A 26,394-nucleotide genomic window follows, 5' to 3' on the forward strand; every position below is an offset into this window, starting at 1 on the left:
AAAAGGAATCCATAAGTATTTAAGTTATTCAACACTACAAATATAATCAATACGATATTGATACAAATATAATCAATATTATAAATATACTCAAGCTTGGGGCACCTGGGTGGCTCAATGGTTAAGCTTCTGACTCTTGACTTCAGCTCAGGTCTTGATCTCATGGTTCGTGGGTTTGAGCCCTGCGTTGAGCTCTGCGTTGACAGTGCAAAGCCTGCTTGGGATTTTCTCTCTCTCTCCCTCTCTCTCTGCCCCTCCCCTGTTCTCTCTGTCTCTCTGTTTCAAAATAAATAAGCCTAATATATACATATACGTATGTATATACTAACTAATGCTTTACTGACTAATGCTATGTGCAAAGTAAATGTCCTTCCCATCTCATTTCTCTGAAGTAGCCACCTTTCACAATTTTGTTTCTTTTTCTAATGGATATTGCCATACCCCGGACCCACTTCCGGTCCCTAACAACTACTGTTTTTTTTCTGTCTCTGTGATTTTGTATTCTAAATACCTCAAATAAGTACAGTATTTGTGTTTTTGTGACCGGCTTATTTCACTTAGCATAAAGTATGCAAGATTTATCCATGTTGTAGATGTGGCAGAATTTCTTTCCTTTCTGAGACTGAATAATATTCCTCTGTGTGTGTGTGTGTGTGTGTGTGTGTGTGTGTGTGTGTATCCCATTTCATTTATCCACTGAAGGATATTTGTGTGTGTGTGTGTGTGTGTGTGTGTGTGTGTGTGTGTGTGTGTTTGTGTGTATCCCATTTCATTTATCCACTGAAGGATATTTGTGTTCGCTCCACCTTTGGGTACTATGAAAAATGCTGTTATGAATGTGGGTCCACAAATATCTGTTTGAGTCCCTGCTTTTACTTCTTTTGGGTATATAACCGGAAGTGGAATTGCTGGATCATACAGTATTTTTATATTTTATGGGGGAATTTTGGGGGAATAGGCATACTGTTTTCCATAGTGGCTACACCATTTTACATTCCCACCAATAGTGCCCAAGGTTTCACTTTCTCCACATTGTCACCAACACTTTTCTTTTCTTTTCTTTTCTTTTCTTTTCTTTTCTTTTCTTTTCTTTTCTTTTCTTTTCTTTTCTTTTCTCTTTTCTCTTTCTTTCTTTCTTTCTTTCTTTCTTTCTTTCTTTCTTTCTTTCTTTCTTTCTTTCTTTCTTTCTTTGATAATAGCCATTCTAATAGATGTGAAGTTTTAATCTCCATGTATTTGGGGGTTTTTCTATTTTTTTCTTGTGGTTGATTTCAAGTTTCATAACATTGTGATCTGAAAATATGCATGATATGATCTCAATCTTTTTGTACCTGTTGAGGGCTGTTTTGTAACCCAGTATGTGATCTACTTTGGAGAATGTTCCATATGCACTCTATAAGAGTGTGTATTATGTTGCTTTAGGATGAAATGTTCTGAATATACCTGTTAAGTCCATCTGGTCCAATGTGTCATTCAGAGTCATTGTTTTCTTATTGATTTTCTGCCTAGATAATCTGTCCATTGTTGTGAGTGGAGTATTAAAGTCTCCTGCAATTATTTTATTATTATCAATGTTTGCTTATGTTTGTGACTAATTGATTTTTATATTTGAGTGCTTCTATGTTGGGGGCATAAATATTTATAATTGTTAGCTCTTCTTGATGGATAGACCCCTTAATTATGATTTAATACCTTTCTTCATCTCTTGTTACAGTCTTTATTTTAAAATCTAGTTTGTCTGATACAAATATGGCTACTCTGGCTTTCTTTTGATATCCATTAGCATGATAGATTGTTCTCCATCCCCTCACTTTTTTTTTTAATGTTTATTTATTATTAAGAGACAGAGAGAGACAGAGCATGAGCATGGGAGGGGCAGAGAGAGGAGGAGACACAGAATCCAAAGCAGGCTCCAGGCTCCGAGCTGTCAGCACAGAGTGCAACACAGGTCTCGAACTCATAAACCGCGAGATCACGACCTGAGCCAAAGTTGGATGCTTAACTAACTGAGCCACCCAGCCCTCCCCCCCCTTTCAATCTGCAGGTGTCCTTAGGTCTAAAATGAGTCTCCTATAGGCAGCATAGAGATAGATCTTACTTTTTTTATCCATTCTGATATCTGTGTCTTTTGATTGGGACATTTAATCCATTTACATTCAGAGTGATTATTGAAAGATACAAATTCATTGCCATTGTGTTACCTGTAGATTTCATGTTTGTTGTGATGCCTCTGGTCCTTTGTAGTCTTTGCTGTTTCCACTCACAGAGTCCCCCTTAGGATCTCCTGCAGGGCTAGTTTAGTGATCATGAACTCCTTTAGTTTTTGTTTGTCTGGGAAAGCTTTTATCTCTCCTTCTACTCTGAATGACAGCCTTGCTGGATAAAGGATTCTTGGCTGCACACTTTTCCTATTCAGCACATTGAATATTTCCTGCCACTCCCTTCTGGCCTGCCAAGTTTCAGTGGGCAGATCTGCTACTAACCTTATGTGTCTACTCTTGAAGGTTAAGAACCTTTTGTACCTAGCTGCTTTCAGAATTCTCTTTTTATCTATGTATTTTGCCAATTTCATTATGATACGTCATGGTGTTGACCTGTTTTTGTGGATTTGGAAGGGAGTTCACTGTACCTCTTGGATTTGGATGCCTGTTTCCTTCCCCAGATTAGGGAAGTTCTCAGCTATAATTTGTTCAAATAAACCTTCTGCCCCTTTCTCTTGCTCTTCTTCTCCTGGGGCTCCTATGATATGGATATTGTTTCGTTTCATGGAATTACTTAGTTCTCTAATTCTCCTCTCATGATCTGGTAATTTCCTTTCCCTCTTTTTTTCAGCTTCATTATTTTCCATGGTTTTATCTTCTGTTTTACCTATTATCTCCTCTGCTTTTTCCATCCTCACTGTCACTGTATCTAGTTTATTTTGGATCTCAGTTATAACATTTTAAAATTCATCCTGACTAGTTCTTAGGTCTTTGATCTCCACAGCAAGAGTTTCTCTGGTGTCTTCTATGCTTTTTTTCAAGCCCGGTTATTAATCTTATGACTGTTCTTCTAATGTATGTTCACATATATTGTTTATATCTGTTTTGGGTAATGTTCTGGCTTTGATTTCTTCTTGACCTTTCTTCTGGGGAGAATTCCTCCATTTTGTCATTGTGGCTGTTTCTGTTTTTTGTGTGTTTTAAGAGCTTATTATGTGTCTTGCACCTTTGAGTACTACTATATTTAAAAGGCGTCATATGCTGCCTGGGGCCTGACACTCCAGGAAGTGTTTTTGGCATATGTTGCATGTACTCTTTTGTTGCATTTGGCTGCTCTGTCCCACTGGTCAGTCCTCTGCAGAGCTCCTCCTAGCTTGTAATGGTGAGTGTTTGGACCTTTAACTAGGTGTGCTTTGATTTGTTGTTGAAGTAACTCTGGGGAAAAAAAGCGGGGGGGGGGGGGGGAGGGAGCCTAATTCCATAAAAAGAAAAATGAAGGGGGGAAAAGAAAACCAAATAGAGAATCAAAAAACTATAAGGCTAATTCCAGAGAAAGAGGAAGGAAAATAAAGAAGAAGACAAAAGAGAAAATATGATAAAAGAATAGAATAAAAATGCCTAATAAAAAAATATATATATTATATATAAATAAATTATTATATAATAAGTAATATAAATATAATTAAATAATTAAAAATGTATAAAATAAGAATTCATATATATTTATAAATATATATAAATATAAAAATATATATTTATAAATAAATATATATATATGGATGTATGTATGTATGGTTTGACCATAACAAATCAGAAACTATAAGCCTGATTCTAAAAGAAAAAAGAAGAAGAGGGAGGAAAGAAGAAGAAAAGGAAAGAAAAAGAAACAGATGTCTGTTGGTGCCTGGGACAGGTGGCTGTGCTGGTCTGGAGGAGAGGCCAGCTGCTTTGGTCAGCCAGTCTTGCTCCAATAAACAAACAGTTACCAGGCACAGAGGGGCGGGGTTTGGTGTAAGCGTGTCCTGCTTCCACTGGGGGCTGCTGTGCTGCTCTCTGAAGTCCCACCATGTTGGTGTTGGGGGGAAAATGGAAACACGCCAATCTTTCCTCCCCGGCCCAGGTGTCTCAACCCACGCTGTTCAGGCAGCCCTCAGAATAGCGAGGGCAGTCAGTTTTCCCTGCTCTACAGTTCTCCTGCTCCTTCTAGGCACTCAGCTGGGATTCAAAACTTCGAATCTTAAAGGACCCAGCTCTGTGTGGCTCCTCTCCCCTGTTCCAGAGTAGGGCCTCATGGTCTTGCTGATAAAAGGCTTTTTGGCTGGTACCCTCAGGGTCTTTTGTCCTGGGGAGGCAATAAACCCTCTTCCCAGAGCACTCTGGAAGAGGGGACTATTCTCTCCTAGCGTGCCCTGAGATCGCTACACCGGGCTGTGCACTTCGGCCGGCTCCCTTCTCCCCAGGAGCGTGTGCTAGGGCTCCTGGCTCCGCTCCAGAGAAAGTCAGTCACTTATGAAACCTCCAAATTTCAGCTCCAAAGGCTGTTTGCAAACAAACAAACAAACAAACAAAACCCTCAAAAAACTGGTACTCTTGTATATCTCTTTCCCTTGTCCAGGGTCCAGAGAGGTTTTTCCTTTTGTGCTAACTGGATGCTGCACTTTCACAACCCCTCTTTCTTTCTCTCCCTTTTGTCTCTCCACAGAAAGTGTTCTTTCCCCTCCGTGCCTATGCCATTTTATCTCCCCCAGTTCACATACACGCACCTTGATTCTGCCAGGCTCTCTCCCTCCAACTGTGCAGATGCTTCTGCCACTCCGAGGTGTGAAGTTTTAATAGAATTGATTTTTAAATTCTTCCAGACCTTCTTAAAGAGAATAAATAGTAAATGATGCATATGCATCATACACTTAAGTAGTTTAACTGTTGATACATATTTTCAAAATTAGGAGACAGTCATATAGCTAAAAAGTTAAAACAACTCTAATGTTTATTAACTGATGAATGGATAAATAAAATGTAGTATAACATGCAGTGGAATATTATTTGGCAATAAAAAACATGTACTGATACATGCTATAACATAGATAGACTTTGAAAACATTATGCTAAGAAACCAGACACAAAGACTGCATAAATAAAATTCCATATATAAACTGTCCAGAATTGGGGCACCTAACTGGCTCAGTTAGGAGAGCATGAGACTCTTGATCTTGAGGTTGTGAATTTGAGCCCCACATTGGGTGTAGAGATTACTTAAAAATAAATAAACTTTAAAAAATAAAATGTCCAGAATAGGTAAGTGTGTATGGAAAGAAAGTAAATCAGTGGTTGCCAGAGGCTGGGAGTAGGGTGGGGAGGAGTGGAGAACGGCTGATAATGGATGTAGAGTTTAAGTGCAGAAAGACACATGTAAAAAAAAATAAGAGATAAACTAAGCGTTGTTTTCACCTCCTGTTTGGAGTGTGTACAGCTAAAGTTTTAATAAATTTTGAGATTATAGGGAAAAGAAGATTTTTAGAATGTGGTTATGGGCAAAACAATTTAGAAAAAAGTGAAATAAACAGTTTTTTTTGTTTCGGTGGCAGATTTTCTCTGACTTTTTGACTTTTAGGAACACAACATGCATAATCCTAGTTGCTTTTAAAAATGATAATTTTGAATGGATTCAATATATTTAGAAAATAATTATGTACAAAAATTTAAATTGAATTTATTAATCCTAGAAGCATTTAGAAATCTGTATTTAATTTGGTAGTGCTTAAAAATTCATGTTCCCCCCCATCATACCCCTTTAACTTGCATTGTGCAAATGCTTCCATATGCTAGAAGTTACTCACCATTTGGTTGAAGAAGAAAAATTCAGTTGCTAGTTTGAATAAACATTAACTTCATATGAACTTAGTGACATTGTTTGCCTTGCTATAATTCTAAAGCAACTTGGGTTACAGTGTTTAGGTGATGTTGCCACAAACCATCAGGTGAGGGGAAATTCTGTTGTTTTATTTAGGCTTTGAAAATGTGTCCTTGATAGGTCATCAACAATAACCTGTAGCGTCGTACTAACAAATAGTATGGTTTTCAATGTCATAGAGTTAGGAAGAGATGCATTTCTGTTACTTGGCAACCCCAAAGCTTTGGATTTGCTTTGTGTTGAATCTTCTAGCAAAGTAGACAGTTACTTATTTTCCAGATTTAACTAGGATAAATGGACAAGACCTATACTTTCCTATTTTAAGAGCTATCTGAATCCCCAGTACGTTTCTACCAACCTTTGGCTTGTGAGGTTAGTAAGAAGCCACCATAATCAAAGAAGATTGATTGATTGATTGATTGATTGATTTATTATGAAATTTGTTGTCAGCTGGTTTCCATACAACACCCAGTGTTCATCCCAACAGCTGCCCTCCTCAATGCCCATCACCCACTTTCCCCTCCCTCCCCCCCCCCCATCAACCCTCAGTTTATTCTGTTTTTAAGAGTCTCTTAGGGTTTGCCTCCTTCCCTCTCTGTAACTTTTTTTTCCCCCTTCCCCTCCCCCATGGTCTTCTGTTAAGTTTCTCAGGATCCACATTAGAGTGAAAACATATGGTATCTGTCTTTCTCTGTATGACTTATTCACTTAACATAACACTCTCCAGTTCCATCCACGTTGCTACCAAAGGCCATATTTCATTCTTTCTCATTGCCAAGTAGTATTCCATTGTTTATATAAACCACAACTTCTATATCCATTCATCAGTTGATGGACATTTAGTCTTTTTCCATAATTTGGCTATTGTTGAAAGTGCTGCTATAAACATTGGGGTACAGGTGCCCCTATGCATCAGCACTCCTGTATCCCTTGGGTAAATTCCTAGCAGTGCTATTGCTGGGTTATAGGGTAGATCTATTTTTAATTTTTTGAGGAACCTCCACCCTGTTTTCCAAAGTGGCTGCACCAGTTTGCATTCCCACCAACAGTGCAAGAGGGTTCCTGTTTCTCCACATCCTCTCCAGCGTCTATAGTGTCCTAATTTGTTCATTGTAGCCACTCTGACTTTGAATATTCTCACCTCAAAGAAGATTTAAAAAACCATAAACTCCCCCCCACCATCATATCCCCCCAGACATGTGTCTTGATTTTGAATGTTAGGTATTGCTTGCTCAAAAGTAGAAGGAAACTTGGTTTAGGGGGAAGGAAAGTTCTATTTGAGAGCTAAGTGCCATAGAGTTCCTATCTCTCGATAGGAACTTGACCCTTACGTGAATTATTTAACTTCACTATTTTCAGCTGTTTTGCTACTTTTTACAAGTGCATTTGTAATGTTGAAGGTCTGATAACTGAACTTTTGAATACTTTGTTCAGAAGATAACATTAATTTAGTTTGTGAGAGATGCCTTTTACTACTTAAGTTGGAGCGTATTCTGGTTTCTTGCTCATGGTTGTACTGTTGGAGACCATGTTTGTGGTTCCCTGGGGGCAGCATCAAAGACTACAACAGCAGCTGTATCAACAGGGATGTGCTTGTACATTATTATGATTTAAAAAGTATGTCGAGGGTTGGGCATTTTGCCCTAGAATACCGACTTTGTTGTCTGGAATAGTAAGGGATTTGGCAAAGTTACTTCAAAAAGAAACCAAGGATTTTTGCCCTGAAAAATAGAAAAATTCTAGTTCTTCATTTATTTGGTAGAAGAATTCTATCTCATATGATGGTATTTACAGTTCATTTACATATTTAATCATTAAAAATATGGTATTTATTTCTCAAAGATCACATTAAATTTTCTTTGTTTTATGGTTACAAACAACCTTTCACATTCTAACAGGCTCTCTTGTACATTTTGACCAGATGAGAAGAGATAAACCCCATTCTTTATCAACTATAGGCCTGAAGCATTTCTGAACAGTAGACTTGAAATCTTTTTCCCTCACTTTCTTGTCCAACACTTTGGTGACCACATAGCAAAAGGAAAAAAAAATGTTTCTTGCGTGGTTACTAGTTATATTCTTGTTCTTATGAATTTGTAGTAGCTAAAATTTGATCACTACTTTTTTTTTTTTTAATTTTTTTTTTCAAAGTTTATTTATTTTTGGGACAGAGAGACAGAGCATGAATGGGGGAGGGACAGAGAGAAAGGGAGACACAGAATCGGAAAGAGGCTCCAGGCTCTGAGCCATCAGCCCAGAGCCCGACGCGGGGCTCGAACTCACGGACCGCAAGATCGTGACCTGGCTGAAGTCGGACGCTTAACCGACTGTGCCACCCAGGCGCCCCTTGATCACTACTTTTGTTTTGAATATGATCCCAAGTGATTATATATATTTCATTTAATTCCATTCCATTAAGAGGGTAACACTTTAGTAAATTTACCCATTTAAACTAATATTCTTGGAATCCTGTCAGTAGGGGAGATTTACATTATCTTATTAAGAGAATGTGAAATGGTAGTAAATTATTTTCCTCAAAATCATCTTCCCACCCCCCCCCCCCACCCCCACCCCCAGTGTGACAAAATCTTGGTTTCCTGATTGTAGTGGGAGACTCTTTCAGGCTGCTTCAAAGATTTTTAGAAATTGTCTGGCTGAGTTATGGATTTTTATTTATATAGATTTCTTATGTTTTGTACATTAAAATTATAAACAATGACTAAAACTCAGCTTTTGAGAATTCTGAGAGAATTACGTATTTTAAGTGGTTATTTCATGGCTAAAAAACAATTCATAATGTTTGTGAAAGTTTTTGAAAAATATATTCTTTTTAACCGTATACAAACAAAAATAAAATTTATTTCATGTTTAATTTTCTCCTTAAACCTAGCAGACTGTACATAACTGCTTGCTGATGCACTCAATGATGTATTCTTTTTCTTTAAAAAAATATATATATTATATATATATATATTTAATATATAAAATGGTGATGCCATTAGAACTTTTTTTGTTCATCTGACATTTATTGGACACTTACTGTAAGCTAGGCACAGCTCTAGGCATGATACCTGTGTGAGTTATGTACTAAGTATTCCCATACAGCACTGAATTCTTGGCAGAATTTTATGATTTCTCCTCTTTGCCACTATTTAGCATAATATCAGGAGCATAAATTCTGGAACCAGACTGTTAAAATTGGAATCTTGGCTAGAATACTTACTAGATGAGTGTTCATAAACTATATAACCCCTCTTTGCTTCAACTTTTGCATATGTAAACTGGGGCCAGTGATGATTGTGGTTATTTCATAGGGTTGTTGTGAGAATCAAAATAACACCTGGACAGTATTTGGAACACTGCCTGGCACAAAGATAGTGCTCTATAAAGTGTGAGTCAGTACTACTACCATGAATAGTAATATTATTGTGACTTTTAAGTGCTGTCATCCTGCTTGTGCTGTCGTCTCTTTTTAAATTTCTTTAATTTTAGAAAACATAACTGAGCTTGTTAGAACTAAGTGCAAAATAAGAGTAAATTGCATGAAACCCTAGATTCCCTTCCAAGGAAACAAAATGCTGTGTATGCCTTGGCATTACATTTTGGCTACTGAGAACCTTTTCTTCGTAGACACACACAGCCTTTAATAGGCCATGGTTATAAATTAATCTTCAATAAGAAAAAAATAAGTAGAATTGATCTATTAAGGACTTGTTTTTTAGGGAAAAAGATCTTGCGGAAGCTCTGGAAGCAGGAGGTTGTGATCTTGAAACTTTGAGAAATATAATTCAGGGAAGACCACTACCTGCTAATCTGAGGGCCAAAGTTTGGAAGGTAAAGTAACTGAAAACTAAAGCAAAATGTCATCACTTAAGAATAACATTTGAGAATTTTTATGTTCATTTGTCTAAGTTGCAGAAAACTTTATCATCTTCTGACCATGTTGCATCTAGAGAATTTATCAAACAGAGCAACTTAAATGGTGTGTTTCTGTCATGTTTGGTTATTTAATAATATAGGTTTTGAAGGGCAATGCTTTTTCTTTTGTAGTCATTACAAATGATGTTTATAAAGATTGTTTAATGAAATGAGAAAATGCAACCAATGAGTAAAATAGGATTTATAATTGCAGACATGGAATTATCTCAGCTATATTAAAGACAAGGTGGGGAGAGGACATAGGTCTCTCTGTGTGTTGGAATTATAGGACATTTTACTTTGCTTTATTTTCCTCTTCATCTGTTCTGTAGTGCATGTGTCACTTTTTAATTTTAAATTAAGATTTTGTTATGATTACAAAAGAAATACTGTTTGTTAAAACATACAAGCAGCAGATAAGATAAAAACTATCTACTGCCTATCACCTATGGATAAAACACATAATAATGTCTTGGTATATATCTTTTTATTTTTTCTTCTCTGCACATATATCTGTAACAGAAATGGAATAATAATTGTACATAGCATTCTGAATGTTTTATTGTAGAAATTTAAAACACATACAAAAGTAGACTTACATAATGAACCCCCATGACCCATCACTTAGTTTTAACTGTTAATATTTGGCCAGTCTTGTGTGATTAGTATCTCTATGCTTTCCTCCCTGTCTCACCCACTGGATTATTTTAAAGCAAATCCTTGGTAGCACACTAAAATACTTCAGTACGAAAGTCTAAAAGATAAAGACTTTTAAAATAAGCATAATACCATTAAACTAAAAAAAATAATAATTCCTTAATGTGTCCTCACATGGCTGAAGGGATAGGGGCTCTCTGGGGTCTCTTTTATGAAGGCACTAATTCCATTATGAGGGCTCCACCCTCATGACCTAATCACCTCCCAAAGGCCTCACCTCTAAATAACATCGCATTGGGGATTAGGTTTCAACATCTGAATTTTGTGGGAGGACACAAACATTCAGTCTATAATATTGATGATGTTTGCTGAAATAAATTTGTGTATGCTATTCACTGGATTGACATGAAGTAGTAAAATTTAATGTAAGGAGGTTTAAAATAATTGTGGTCATTATGATATGACTGAAGGGATCAGCATTTGGTGGAGTGTAAATACATTACTTTGTAATCTTTGAAGTATGTATTATTATTTCAAAATTCAGGACTTTCCATTATTACAGTATATTTTCTAAAAATGAGACATGACATACAAAGCTAATTGCTTTTATCTTTCTTCCAGATTGCTCTAAATGTTGCAGGAAAAGGTGATAGTTTGGCATCATGGGATGGTATTTTAGACTTGCCAGAACAGAATGCCATTCACAAAGATTGTGTAGAGTTTATCGGTAAGTTTAATAATTGTTTTCAAACTGAAAAATTTTGAAAATAATATTGTGAGGTAGAAGAGTTACTCTTTAATAGAATCATCTTGTTACAGTTTGGGATATGTTAAATTTGTGAACGGCTAGTAAACAGTTGTAGGACTTCTCTTTGGAAATTCTTATGAAGTAATATCTAGTATTTATAAGAAAGAGAGCCCAATTTTTAGTGTAGGGTTTTTTTTGTTTTTTTTTTTGTTTTTTGGCTTATATGTTCAGTTCTTCTGGTACCTTTATAGTTTTGTTGCAGTTTTAAAATTGTTTTTTTTGTGAAAAGGTCTGTATGATCTTTAGTCTTCACATTAAAGGGGTCTGTGTTCTAAAAGTTTACCTATAAACTTTTGCAGATCATAGGTAATGATCTGTAATAAAAAAAAAACCCACAAAACTATTTTAAGTCATGGATGAAAAGGTTTCCTGTCACTCCACAAGGTCTTTTCAAGCTTAAATGAATTTAGTTTGTATTTTTAAATTCATCTATAGTCCTTAGTGTCTTTTTGTTTTTCTTTTTATTACAATTTAGTTAAATTTTATTAGATAGGCTTTTGTGTACTAACCACAACAGAAACATTATTGCTAGTGTATTCAAAGGAAAGGGAATTTATTGGTAGGGAATTAATAACCTTCTCTGACAAAGCTATAGTGACAGCTGCCCATCATTGGGTAGATGATAATCTTTTGTTTAGAAAACACCTTTTTGCTTTCCAGGAATATGGGTTAAACATCTTTCCTACCTCTCTACCTCGGATTGCCCATTTTTATGTTTAACATATATATAGGTCAAGTATTATTGAGTTAAATACTGAATAGCTAGTAAATACTAAATAAAAGGAAACATGCTTTTGCGTAGTTTTCTTTTGCCCTTGTCATGCTCTGAGTACACTAAGGAAGTATTGTGTGTTTGAAAACAAGTGTTACTTGCAATAACTGAGTCTCTAACAGGCCCTTGGTAACTTAATTTTGACACTTATTTTCTAGAACAGCTTTCAGTGCCACAAGAGAAAGCAACAGAATTACTTTTGGATATTGAATCCGTAATCACCTTTTACTGTAAATCACGTAACATTAACTACAGCACATCCCTCAGCTGGATACATCTACTGAAACCATTGGTGCATCTTCAGTTGCCACGCAGCGATTTATACAACTGCTTTTATGCTATCATGAATAAGTACATCCCCAGGTAAAACACGTTTTAGTAATAATAGTTATAAATGAATAAAAGTCTGATTTGTTTTGAACTAAAGTTAGATTTACTTTGGTGGTAAAGTAAAAGGTTCAAGTATTTGAATCTTAACTGTTATTTGACTTTATTTCTGTGGTTGTAAACATTTTTTAAAGGGTTCTTTGGTTAAGAATTTATGCCTGTAAAGTTGGTACAATCTTTTGGTAGTATCCCTATTATAATTTCTTTCCTTATAAAAATAACATTATAGTGTCTATACGAAAAGTAAAATTTTTGTAGTGCTGCCTTAAGTGAGGTGCTAGCATTACAGCTTGAAATGTAATCCTATATATGCAGGCACTGAACGAGTAATTAGGAGTGTGCTGAGTATTAGGAAGATGAAATATAGAATGCTAAAGGCATATTCAGTGGGGGCGACCTAACTTGTCCTGGAGGTCAGAGATGATTTCCCTGGGCAAGTGACCCTTGGGCTAAGACTAGATAGGTAGATGTTTAGATGGTTGCAGGTGTGGAGGGCCAGAGGAGAGGTAGTGCAGGGGCTGCATCCATGAGGCCGGAAAGAATTCTTGTAGTTCCCCGTGCTACCGATTAGGTAGTCAGGATTTCAGAGCGAAGAGGAACTTTTGACATAATCTGCACAGGGAATTTTGGATGCACACTGGAGTCCTTGAGGGAGCTCTTAAAAAATCCTGATGCGTATTTTTATATCTGACTATCAAATCTCTGAGAAGGGCACCCAGGCATCATTGTTTTTTTTAGAGCTTCTCAGTTGACTGCAATGTGCAGCCAAAGTAGAGAACTCTACTATTCTGGAGCTCGGTAGTTAAATGACTACCATTCTTTACTGCTTTCTGTGATACACACTATACTAAATGCAGGTGTTTTGTGTGTTTTCTTATTTAAACTGTGACTGCTAAAGGGTAGGTATCTCTGATATACAAGTACAAAAACTGAGGCAAAGAAAGAGATTAAAGACTTACTCATGATTACATGTCTGGTGTATGTCTGAGTCAAGATTTGAACCTAAGTTTGGATGGCCACCTGTGTTTTAACTAATACAGTTATCCACCCTGGTTGCTTGTTAGAAACCACTGAATAACTTTTTCTTTAATAGCTCAAGATACCATTTTCAGATCATAAAATTTATCCTTTTAGTGTGTGTATAGCTCATTGTTTTTTAGTATAGTCACAGGATTGTGCAGCCATAACCACAAAACTTTTTAGAACATTTTCATCTCCAAGAAGGAATCCTGTACCCATTAGTAGTCAACTCTCCATTTTCCCCCAACACTGTCAGCCCTAAGCAACCACTTCCTGAGGCAATCTTTCTGTGTCTGTGAATTTACATGCATTGCATGGCTATATCACATTTTATTTACTCATTCAACAGTTGGACATTTGGATTATTTTCACATTTTGGTTATGAATAATGCTGCTATGAACATTTGTGTACAAGTTTTTGTGTAGACATGTATTTCATTTCTCTTGGGTATGTACCTAGAAGTGAAATTGCTGAGTTATATTGTGACTCTATGTTTAACCTTTTGAGGAATTGCCAGCCTTTTCCATAAGTATATCATTTTGCATTTCCACCAGTAGTGAATGAAGATCCCACTTTTTCCACTGTCAACATTAAAAAAAAAATTATTATAGCCAAACTAATGAGTGTGAAGTGATATCTCATTATGGTTTTGCTTTGCATTTCTGTGATAGTGATGTTTAGCATCTTTCATGTGCTTTCTGGCAGTGTGTGTATCTTCTTTGGGGAAATGTCTGTTTAGCCCAAGAACTTTTAAAACATGTGGGTCCTTGAAGTTTCAACTATAAGTGCACTAGGTAGAGCCTAGGCATATTTTTTAAAAACTCCCCAGGGTAGAGAACCTCTTTGCTACCTTGAAGCCACAGTGCTTCATATACATAAAACAGACCCAGAGATGCCGGGAATCAGGATTGTGGTCGTGGTAGAGCAAGACTGGAATTCATACTTACGAATCATTCAGTTGCACTAGGTTTCTCAACTGCTTGTATTTTACCACTGCTCGGTGTAACAGAGCTAGTGATGGCAAGGGACATGATGCTCCAACTTTTTCTCTAGAGACTATGTTGGTAGTGGCAGTTAGTAATAGTAGGGGAGGGGGCTTTACCCTGAGTTGTATAGTACACTATCTTGTTAGGTTCCTCCAGGTACTGTTTCTATGAGTTCCACATGTAATACAGCACTCCAGGCAGGGTCAGCATTAATGCCTCTGGATAGAACACAGCCCCACAAAATGCTGCTAGAAGAATTCCATTGTAATGTATCTTCTCATTACAGATCCAGTGTAACATGGGTAGAATCCTGTCAAGTCAAGCACAGTGCCTTGCAGTGGAGAGTAGCTTTGCAGTACAGAGCTATTAAATGAATAGATGCTGTTGCAGTAGCTGACTCCCTGAGATGTCCTGCTAGGGACACATACTAGGCAATGGTTCCTACAATTTTATGTCCCTACTCTAAGGTTTCCGTGTCTTGCCTTAACAGTCAATTGCCTTGCATTTATTAGAGTGGGGAAAGTATTCAGGTGAAGGAAGAGGTAATCTTGCCAGTATGAATCCAGTTCTGTCTCTGGGCTTCTGAATTAACAGCCTAGGGCCTTCTCTACAAAATTTCCCTGTTATCTACAATATAAAAAAAAAAAGTAGATAGAGAGTCATACCAAATCCTGGCATTGATCTCAGATCTTGGTTTTGCAGAAATTGTTTTTCATTGTTCCTACTTAAATAGCATTTGACAATATTCTTTATCAGTGCTTTTATGTTAAAACTGTGACATTCATTTCATTAGCTTTTTCACATGAAGCCTTTTGCTTCATTTCAATTTCTTTACAATTTGCTTTTTTGGAGACTGTGCTTCTACCAAAATACCGCTTGTTGAAATACTGAATTATATATAGAGAAGAGTCGCATGGCATAATAGTTTAATGCACAGTTTTTGTGTACAGCTCTTAGCTGACTTTTTAAACTATGTGACCTTGGGTGAGTTACTTGCCCACAGCTAAGCTTCAGTTTTCTCATCTGTAAAATGAGGAGAATAATAGTAACTGTTTCATAGGGTTGCTTGTCAAGATAAAATTAGATAACTTTGTAAAGTGCCTGTTACAGTGTCTGGCATGTGATATTTTCTCAGTAAATATTGACTTTTATTGAGATCACCTGTCCTTGAGCTGTTTACATTTTTATTGATTCATTAGACACAAGGGAAGAAGGCAAGAAGTAGTACACTTGTTTAATAAAGTGTTTTGTACCTCTTGGGATTCATTCTGAGCACTAGTACCCAGGCCACTTCAACTAAGGCTCTTGATCCAGTATTTTGTTACCTGTGGCCATTTCAGACTTTTACCTCTGCTAAAGGACATTCCTAATTGAGTATGTTAACTACTATGGAGCTAACCTAAAGCCTTCCTAGGTGTTTCCTTGTATTTGGAGGGGAAGAAGAGAGCTGGACCTTTTTTTTTTTTTTTTTTTTTTTAGACCTCTGTAGTTCTCCTCTTGGGATGTAGAACTTGTCAAAATAACCTAAATGGTCCTGCTCTTTCCAGTGGTCCCTGTAGTTCTTTCTTTTGAGTGCTGCCTGGGTTGAGCTGGAGAGAATCTCCTTAGAGTTGGCTGTAGACCTGCTGTTTCTACAAACTTTCTGTCAAATCAGGGATATTAGGTGTTAGCAAGAGATTTCTGGCTGATGTATCAGGTAGGCTTGCTGTGAATGCTGTGGTGTTCAGGCATTTTGGGGGGTGGGGAGAAGGAGGTGGGTGTTGCAGGAGGACTAGTTACTGATATGATCATTTCTGATCCATTAATGCAAAAACCTTGCTTCTCTTGTCTTTTAGGGATTGTTCTCTGAAGGGAAGACCATTTCATCTTTTCCGATTACTCATCCAATACCATGAGCCTGAGCTTTGTTCTTTTCTTGATACAAAGAAAATTACTCCAGACTCCTATGCACTCAACTGGGTAATAAAGTGAAAGTAGGAACACTTAATGAAAAATAGCTTTCTATAAAACTATAGTTAGGTTTATTTTCCCCCAAGGAAGAGAAAGAAAAGTACTAAATTATAGACCGTTACTACTTAAACCAAAGGAGTAAAATTATTGGTACTTCCAAAATAGGTTTTTTAGTTCTTGACCATGTTAGTTCAGATTATTTAAAATGAAGTTTAGCCTTTTGTTTTACATGTATCTCATATTGCATAGATAGTACATTCATATGTAATACTTGTGAGATATATGTATGCAATATGTGCTAATATGGGCGTGTAATATATGTAAATATGTGGTATGTATCAGTTCACTTTAAAACTTTGTGTGATTAAATTGTTGATGGTGTGTATAAGAATTGATATCCAAACATGAGAAAAATGACTTAAGATTATATTGATCATTAAGAAATGATCAATATAAAGAAATACAAAGTACATCTCATTGCTCTGTTATTCTATATATTTTGAATGGGAAGTTTTATTATTCTGGGTCAGTGGTTCTCAGACCCTTTGGTGTCAGGACTTTTTATACCCCATGTTTATTGAGGATCTCTAGTTTATACAGATTATGATGGTTAGAAATTAAAACTAAGAAATTTAAATATTCATTTGGAAGTAGTGATAAATCCATTACATGTTAACATTAATAGCCTATTTTTGTAATGCAAAATAACTGTATTTTCCAAAAGAAAATTAGAATAGTGACATTGTTTTATATTTTTGCAAATCTCAATATTCAGCTGGATCACAAATAGGTAGATTCTCATACCTGCTTCTTTATTCAGTCTGTGATGGTACCACAATTCATGTAGCCTTTGGAAAAGTATTGTTCACTTGTGAGAGAACGAGTATGAAAAAGGCAATTAAAGTTCACGTGTTATTATGAAAATAGTTTGACCTTGTGGACTCCCCTGTAAAAAATACTCTTGGGGACGTCTAGGGCTCCTCAGACTACACTTTGAGAACTGCTCTTCTCAATTAACTTGAAGATCTTTCTAAAACAGTGATTGAGTCCTAGAAGATTATATATTCAGAAATTCATAAAACACCTATAAAATTGTAGTTTCACTGAGATTCATATATTGCCATTCATACTTATTTGTATTCAAGTAAAAAACTGAGCATTCTGATGCCTTATAGAGGTCTCTGCTGTCACATCATGCCTCAGAAATGCTCTTTCTGTTGCCACAACTCTGAATTAGTCCTCAGTTCCAGTAGTAGATTTTACCAAGTACTAAAACAACTGGTTTCTCTTCAGTCAATGCCCCAACTAGTTCTTGCTATTAGTATCATGTCTATGGAATGCAGTCTTTTTTTTTTTTTTTTTTTTTAATCATGAGATGAAACCGTTAAAGCTAATTCTTAAACCTTGAGGGACCTACAACTGTGAGCAATGCAATGATAGCTGTAGTTTGGCTATGTGACTTTAATGATGGCCATATATTGCATGTATGCATATATTGCAGTTCTATTTGTATTTACATCTTTGGGATTTGTAATAGTAACCTTTTTTTCTTTCAAAGTTTACTTATTTTTGAGAGAGAGAATGAGTGGGGAAGGGGCCGGTGGTGGGGGGGGGGACGGGGACAGAGGATCTGAAGCAGGCTCTGTGCTGACAGCAGAGCAGAGACCCCGATGGGGGACTTGAACTCACAAACTGCAAGACCATAACCTGAACCAAAGTCGGACACTTAACCGACTGACTGAGCCACCTAAGTGCCCCTGGTATTTGTAATAGTAATCTTATTTGTAATAGTAATTTTTAAAACAACAAAAAAACATTAGTAACATTTTCTACTTAAAAGCTTTGTGGTGAAGTGTAATGGCAGTTAGCTTGGGCTGTGGAATCTCAGGTCATTTTTCTAGTGTAAATACTGCCACTCACTATCTCTTTGAGCTTGGGAAGGTTGTTTAACACCAGTTTATTTCCTCACATGTAAAATGGGGAGAAAAATGTCAACGTTGAAGGACTGTTGTGAGACTATTTTAAATAAGAGATAATAAAGGATATGTGACAGTAGTTTAGTACTGGCACAAAATATGCACCAATATATATGTTCCCATTAGCCATTAAAAATGTTTTCAATTTAAACCCCTAAATGGAATTGTTTCTGTAGCTAATGAAAATTGAATAAACAGATCACTGAGTTTATGCAGTTTAAAACACAGGCTCTAGAGAAACTTATTAAACAGCTCTTTTATTTAAGAGAGAAGACCACAGAGCTCCTGAAACACAGGGATATAAATGTCTCATGTATTTCAGATGTTGGACATGTAAGCTTTGGCAGCAAGTCACCTTGCTTGTCATTGAAAGTTGACTCTGTGTTCTTAACTAACCACGTTTGATCCTTACAGTTACCTTGTAGGTGAAGAACCATAATAATTATGCTGGGTACCCTTATAGTGGTAGTTATGCCAGTTATTATGTTATGGCATATATGTATTAGTGACTTTAGATACTCTAGGTTAATTATCTCTCCACAACAATGGTAGAAGAAAGGTAGCAGTATTCTCCCCCCTCCCCCTTTTTAAGTAGAAATGGGAGTTTTAGTTAGAGGTTAAGTAATATGCCCTAAGTCACACAGCTAGTAAGTGGTGTCATTATGCCTTGAATCTACATATTCTGCCTTTGCATTACATACATTAAAATTAAGCTACACATTAAGTATCAGGTGCAGATAATTGGATATAATGTTACACATTTGTTTTCATACTTTTAAAAGAACAGGTCATTTCCAGTGGTTTATGTCTCATTTCATTTCCTGATTACAGCTTGGAAGCCTTTTTGCATGTTACTGTTCCATTGAAGTCACTCAGGCAATATGGGATGGATATCTACAACAAGCAGATCCATTTTTTATTTATTTCTTAATGTTAATAATCCTTGTTAATGCAAAGTAAGTATCAAGTTGCTTAGATTTTCTTTGCCTTTCTAGTCTCAGGATGTTCTGTTAATATTTAACTCAAATTCATTTGTTTCTCTTTTACAGAGAAGTTATTTTAGCACAGGAGTCTGATAGCAAAGAAGAAGTTATCCGTAAGTAACTTACTGTAGAGAAAATATTTCACGTCACTTAATTTTCTAAAACTCAGTTTTCTCATCTGTATATTTCAGAGATTAGTCTACAGAACTCTGAGGTTTCATTCAACTCATATACACTCTGTAGGTACAGACCTTAAGGCCTATTTTCCCTTGATTTTGCCATCCTCATTCATTTCTTCCATGTTTTTTTTAGTCTTTCAGTTCCTTTTCATATACTGTTTCTTACGTTTCATTGTTCATACCAGATGCCCTCCTCTTTCTCCCCTCTTCCTTCTTAATTTACCTTTGAATACTCAGATTTCATAATTACTTTCATTGTGGAAATTTGGTACTTTTTTTGGGTTTTTGCCATTCTAGCCCCCACACAGATTTAGTTATTACTTCCTCTTTGTACTGCCACTTTGTATTATTTGTATCATAATGTTTATCTCACAACATTATAGTGGTTAATTTTCACATTTCTCACACAAGACAGAATTCCTTAAGTCAGGAATTATTTCTTAGTCACTTTTTGTTTCCAGGGGCCCTGGCACTTAACATGTGTTTGTTAAATAAATCACAGTGCTGCAATCAAGGCTAATGAATATGATTTGATTTCCTGAAACAATGTTTCACTAACAGCAGAATTGCATTAATAGTGTCAGCTCCTTTGGGAAACTCCACTGCTCCTCAAGCAGTTTTAAAGGCTTCACTATTGACATTCCATTTATGTAGTTTTTATTATGTTGAAGATATTCTAGCTTTGCTACATAAATAATGTTCATGATTGTATTTTCCACAATTTTTAAAAATGTTCTCATATCTGTAATTGTTTTTCAGAGTTCTTAGAAAATACTCCATCCAGTTTGAATCTAGAAGATATAGAAGACCTTTTCTCTCTGGCTCAGTATTATTGCAGTAAAACACCAGCTTCATTTAGGAAGGTATAAGACAAATTACCAGCTTCAGTATTTCACATTTTGTACATTGTTTTATTGTTCATGTTGTGTCCACTTCAGTTAAAATACTCTAGATTGTCATTCTTTTTTTTTTTTTTTTTAATATTTATTTTGAGAGAGAGAGAGAGAGAGAGAGAGAGCATGCATGAGCAGGGAAGGGCAGAGAGAGAGAGGGAGAGAGAGAATCCCAAGCTGGCTCTGTTCTGTCAGTGTGGAGCCCTAGGTGGGGCTTGATCTCATGAACATTGAAATCATGACCTGAGCCGAAATCAAGAGTTGGGCACTTAACCGACTAGGCCACCTAGGTGCCCCTCTTTTCTGTCGTCTGTGTTGCAGTTTTATGTGATTTTTCACTATAAATACTTGCCCCAGTGGAGGGACAGATTGAAAAGAGAGCATACACATATGCTAGGAACCATTTCACCTCACTCTGATTATTAATTATTTCTGATCATGAGAAAATGGAGAGATTTCTTATGCTAGTGCTTTCTTGACTTTAAATATTACAGAAATCTGATGGAGGATGTATAATTATGTCTCCTTTATCTGGAGTTCAACTTTGCACAATTTTAATGATGCAGAGTTGTGACCAAAAGGTCCTTTAGTCACATAGAGACTTAGAACCTTTCTCAGGCCAGACAAATGCTTTCAAATGAAAGGACACCAGATTAGAAACACAAGTGGTGTGAGTCCTAGAAAGTAAAACTCCAAGAAGCAAAAGCTAATAGTGGAAGAGGCACAGAATTACCATTTATAAAATAAGCAGATTTGTCTATGACCTCAGGTGCCCGTGAGAGCAGTATTGTCTTTTATTTATTTGTTTTTAGGCATTCTATAATAATAATTGCTAGTTGGTGGTCATGTCGCTGAAATAGCAAGATGAGGTTAAATTATGTTCAGTATAATATGTGTCAAAAGGCAGAAAAGAAATATCTTTTAAGAACATTTCCCCTGAAACTAATTAATTAAAAAAGAGATTTGTTTCTAGGGACTAATTTCAGCTATTTTAATAATTGCCTTATGTAGACCACCTCAGCTCCTAACAAAGTGGGACAAGTCAGATGATGGGATAGTGGTTTAGGATGCTGGATGAAAAAGAAGTTTTACTCTTTTCAGTCTTGTAAGAGGAACAGCTTTTATTCTTCAGACCTAGTAAATAATCTGCACTAGCAGTTGCTAATTAAACCAGGCTGTAGATCAGTATATTGCATAATTTATGCCTTATTTTTGTTTTTATTATGTTAAAATATGAAAAGTTGTAACCATTTAAAAATTTAATATTTTTAGATAGTTTATAGGTGATATTAAATAGTTTAATAGTATATAGGTGATATTGTAGGAAACAACTACGTAGAATGTTTTAGTTTTTCATCGCCTTTTATTTTGTATGAACTCTGACAAGGACTTTTTCTATATAGTCTTTTTGTAGCCATTAGCCTATAAGATTTGAGATGATACAATATTAAATTTTAAAAATCACATGACTCAAGGGTATTATATAATTATTTTCTTTTCATCATGGTTTATTAAGAATATTTTTTGAAAGAAAGATTGATTTTGTTTTTTCTTCATAATGTTTTAAAAATTTTTCTACAAACAGGATAATCACCATCTATTTGGTAGTAGTTTGTTGGGAATTAAGGATGACGATGCAGACCTGAGTCAGGCTCTTTGTCTGGCCATCTCGGTGTCAGAGATCCTTCAAGCAAATCAGCTTCAAGGGGTAAATAAAGAAAACCCACAGTTTGTTGGAGGAATGTCCCTTTTAAATGCAAAAACCAACATTTCCTCCCTGTTTGTTGTGAGTGATTAATGTGCTTAATCTTCTGTCCACGTGTTCATTTTTTAAAGTTTTTACTTGAGAGAGAGAGAGAGAGAGAGAGGGTGTGCGCATTACTTGGTAGTAGGGGCAGAAGGAAGAGAGATTCAAGCAGGCTCCACGCTCAGCACGGAGCCCAACATGGGGCTCAATCCATGACCCTGGGATCGTGACTTGAGCTGGAATCGAGAGTCAGACACTCAACTGACTGAGCCATCCAGGTGCTCCCACATGCTTATTTTAAAACTGCCAGCTTGTGTGTGATTTTAATTGTCAATAATGAATTATTCTTGACAACTGTTTTCGTAAATTGCCAAATCTTTTGCTTTTAGCAAAGCAACAGAATATTGTATAAAGTACTTAAAAGGGTGAATTTAGCATTTATTAGTTAAATTCTGGGTAATTATACAGCTAATTGAATTACATGGTCTAATGCCATAAAGCATCTGACAAAGAATTGAGGATATACCATAATTTTCTGTCTCCTATCTTCATAAAAATCTAATGAGCCAGTTTTTTTCAATATGTGTATTACTAGTAGTGCAACAGTTAACCATGAGTATGTGTATTTGGAAGGTGGGGTGTATTTCAAAGATGGAGGAAAGAAGAACAGCCATGGAAAGACAGGTGTTTTACAATAGATCTTTTGAAAACAAACATTTCACGTTTTTCTTATTAGAACTAGTATTAAAAACAAATGAAAACCTGTAATCCAGTTTAAAGATCCTCATGTGAACTTCCTCAGTTCAAACTGGCATTCCAGAACCTCCTCTCACCCCCAAAAGATGTTCTTATATGAATTTAATTGTTGGCAACTTTGTAAACTTATTTGCAGAAATAGGAATTATATCTATGTCTGTGTTTATAACTACATAGTTTTAAAATATACGTTTAACATACACATTAAAATTTTAAATTCCAGTATAGTATTATAGCTCAAAATGACATTCTCCTGCTACATATTTTAAGACTTTCTAGTCAGGAACGGTATATACAAAGTGTTCAAAACAAATATAGTTATTTAAAGATCTTGAGGTTATTTTCCTGTATCTCTGCTAATTGGGTCCTCCTAATTCTGTGAGATCCATTTTTTTAATAAACCTATTCCCTCTTCTTTGCTTAATTGTAATACTATATTGTGTCAAATGTAACCCTCATGGCAAATTGCAGTATGTCACATGTTGTTTTCTCTTAGGAAGGAGTCCGGTTCTTTGTGGTGGATTGCCGTCCTGCAGAACAGTATAATGCCGGGCATTTGTCAACTGCTTTCCACTTAGATTCAGATCTGGTTAGTATAAATGCTAGTTAAAATTTTTTAATAAAGTAAGAGAATAAATAGGTTTTTCTTCCTTAGCTCAGAAATAAATATACATGTACTAGATTGGGGACATTTTCTTTCTGCTTAAGGAGGGAGTCTCTGCCCTTATAACAAAAGTGTTCTCGGGTTTCCTTTTCACCCAGGACACTCTTTTGGTATGATGAGGGTAGATGCAAACACTGTTAGGTATGGCTTACTATTGCTTACCATTGTTATGTCAGTAAATTCTAAACTTCTTACTGTGAATTGTCTGATGTAGCACTTAGCATAGTGCCTTGCATCTAGTAAGTACTCTATAAATATAAGCTCTTTCTATAACTGGGTAATTATTCTAGAAATTTTTACTATAAGCCTTTTTTTTCCATCATGAGTACTTAAGCATAAACTAATATTTAATAAGGATAGTATGTGGCATACAGGTGCTCACTTGTTAAAATTTTTATACAAGGGTCACTTTACTTACAGGAGAAGATGAAGTAAATAATTAAATATTGTCAGAAATACTTAGAGCAGTTGGTAGAAGTAGGACTGACATCATTTAAACCATTCTGGTTATAAGAGCCTCAGAGATTAGGGAAGACAGAAAAGGGAGTAAGCCCTTTTGCTAACTATGCAGTCTGCCTTTCATCCAGCTCATCTGAAAAAGGTGATGCTAAGGCCTGAAAAGGCATGGAGGGGAATTTAGGTGGTATTGAGAGGAAGCTTAGGGAATATAGAGGTAGAACAACTCAGAGAGTTTTGGGTGCATTAAGGAAGGTAATCCAAGCTTGTTTGCATCCTGAAAGTGAACCTGAGCCTTTCTCATCCTTGGTTTGCCTAGGAGGGCCTAGTTTTTCTTTTATGCTTATTTAAGAATTTGCTCAAGTGATTCATGAAAACTTGATTTTTTTCTTCAGAAAACTCAAAGAATGTCTCCAGAGCTAAGTATTATCAGCTTGTTTAAGCTTCCAGACCTTTAGTATATATTTATATATTTCTTGCTTCCTTTTTCTTTTTACTTGATTTTTCAGTTAACAGTTCACTTATTTTTTCACCAAACTGTTTCTTAGAGATCTTTCCATTCAGTACATTCTTTTTTTAATATCCCCGCTTTATTTATTTATTTATTTTTAAGTAAGCTCCAACGTGGGGCTTGAATTCATGACCCCAAGATCAAGAGTTGCATGCTCTACTGACTGAATCAGCCAATTGCTCCTAAGTGCATTCTTTTTAATGACTGTATAGTGGACCATGGTACAGGTATACCATAATTTATTGCCCAATTGATGTACATTTGGGTTATTTTCAGTTTTCTTGTAATGAACAATGCTGCAGTTAGATCCTTATACATGTTTTGTGAACTTGTACAAATACTTCTATAAAATAGACTACTAAAAGTAGAACTGTTGGTTTGAGGGTTGAGTATATAAAACGTTACTAGAAATGCTTTATCACCCTTTAAAGAGACTGACCCAGCTTACACTTTATAACTAAGTGAGAATGTTTCAACATCGCATTTTATAGCACATTTTATTTTACAGTGAGAATGTTTACAACATTAAGAATGTTTCATCATTGCATTATAGTACATTTTATTTTACAGTAATGATGGGTGAAAAACCATCATTGAGGTTAGTAATTACAAGGTGGTAATTACTAATAATGTTGAGCGTCTTTTTGCAAGTACACTGTTTACTTTGTTTTGTTTTTTGTTTTTACAAATTGCTTTTCTGTGGTTTGTCGGTTTTTCTCTCGGATTTTCACTGTATTTTTTTTTTGTTTATTTATTTTTGAGAGAGAGAGAGCGGGAGGAGCAGAGAGAGGGGGACAGAGGATCCAAAGTGGGCTCTGCACTGACAGCAGAGAGCCCAGTGTGGGGCTGAAACCCGTGAACTATGAGATCATGACCCAAACCGAAGTCAGACACCTAACTGACAAGTCGCTCAGGAGCAGCGTCACTGTGCTTTTTATGTAGCCCTGTTGTAACATTGTAACAAATTTTTGAAGTTATTGGCATATCTGTTCCTTGAAGGAAAGAAATTAACTTTTTTTGTCCTTTTAACTCATGTACCTAGAGTAGTGCTAATAAATAAATTGGCTTCTACTATTTCTGACTGCCTTCTAAGAAGTATATCATTTGCCATATAAGTGGAAACTAAAAAATATACCTTGTTTCAATGTATTGTTTTTAGCTATGGACCCTTTCACTCAGTGTTAAACTTTTCTTGTCATGATACCTAATGACACCATAGCTTGTTTAAGAAACCAGATTTTTTTCTTAGCATATTTTCTTTGCGTGTTTCATCTTTCTCTGAATCTTCAACTTTTGTTCTAATGTATTATAGGTACATTTATATGCATTTATCTTCTCTTATCCCAGGGATTTTATTTACAAGAGCCTTTTTCCCTTTTTTTTTTAATTTTATTTTTTATTTTTTAAAATTTACATCCAAATTAGTTAGCATATAGTGAAGCAATGATTTCAGGAGTAGATTCCTTAATGCCCCTTACCCATTTAGCCCATCACGCCTCCCACAACCCCTCTAGCAACCCTCAGTTTGTTCTCCATATTTATGAGTCTCTTCTGTTTTGTCCCCCTCCCTGTTTTTATATTCTTTTTGTTTCCTTTCCCTTATGTTCATCTGTTTTGTCTCTTAAAGTCCTCATATGAGTGAATTCATATGATTTTTGTCTTTCTCTGACTAATTTCGCTTAGCATAATTACCTCCAGTTCCATCCACATAGTTGCAAATGGCAAGATTTCATTCTTTTTGATTGCCTAGTAATATTCCATTGTGTGTATGTGTGTATATATATATACACACACCGCATCTTTATCCATTCACCCGTCGATGGACATTTGGGCTCTTT

General features: G+C 35.9%; 1 protein-coding gene across 1 annotated transcript in view; it reads left to right on the forward strand.

Moving 5' to 3' along the window:
• Window positions 1–26,394, forward strand: part of TBC1D23 (TBC1 domain family member 23) — a 59,296-nt gene that overhangs the window by 12,620 nt on the left and 20,282 nt on the right. The window contains 9 exon segments of the mRNA XM_003991580.6: window positions 9,615–9,726; window positions 11,089–11,194; window positions 12,206–12,410; window positions 16,277–16,400; window positions 19,199–19,323; window positions 19,417–19,463; window positions 20,289–20,392; window positions 22,008–22,130; window positions 23,422–23,514. Coding sequence (XP_003991629.1) covers window positions 9,615–9,726; window positions 11,089–11,194; window positions 12,206–12,410; window positions 16,277–16,400; window positions 19,199–19,323; window positions 19,417–19,463; window positions 20,289–20,392; window positions 22,008–22,130; window positions 23,422–23,514 — 1,039 coding nt within the window.

The sequence above is a fragment of the Felis catus genome, chromosome C2 (genome assembly GCF_018350175.1).
Source record: "Felis catus isolate Fca126 chromosome C2, F.catus_Fca126_mat1.0, whole genome shotgun sequence".
Classification (NCBI taxonomy): Eukaryota; Metazoa; Chordata; class Mammalia; order Carnivora; family Felidae; genus Felis; species Felis catus.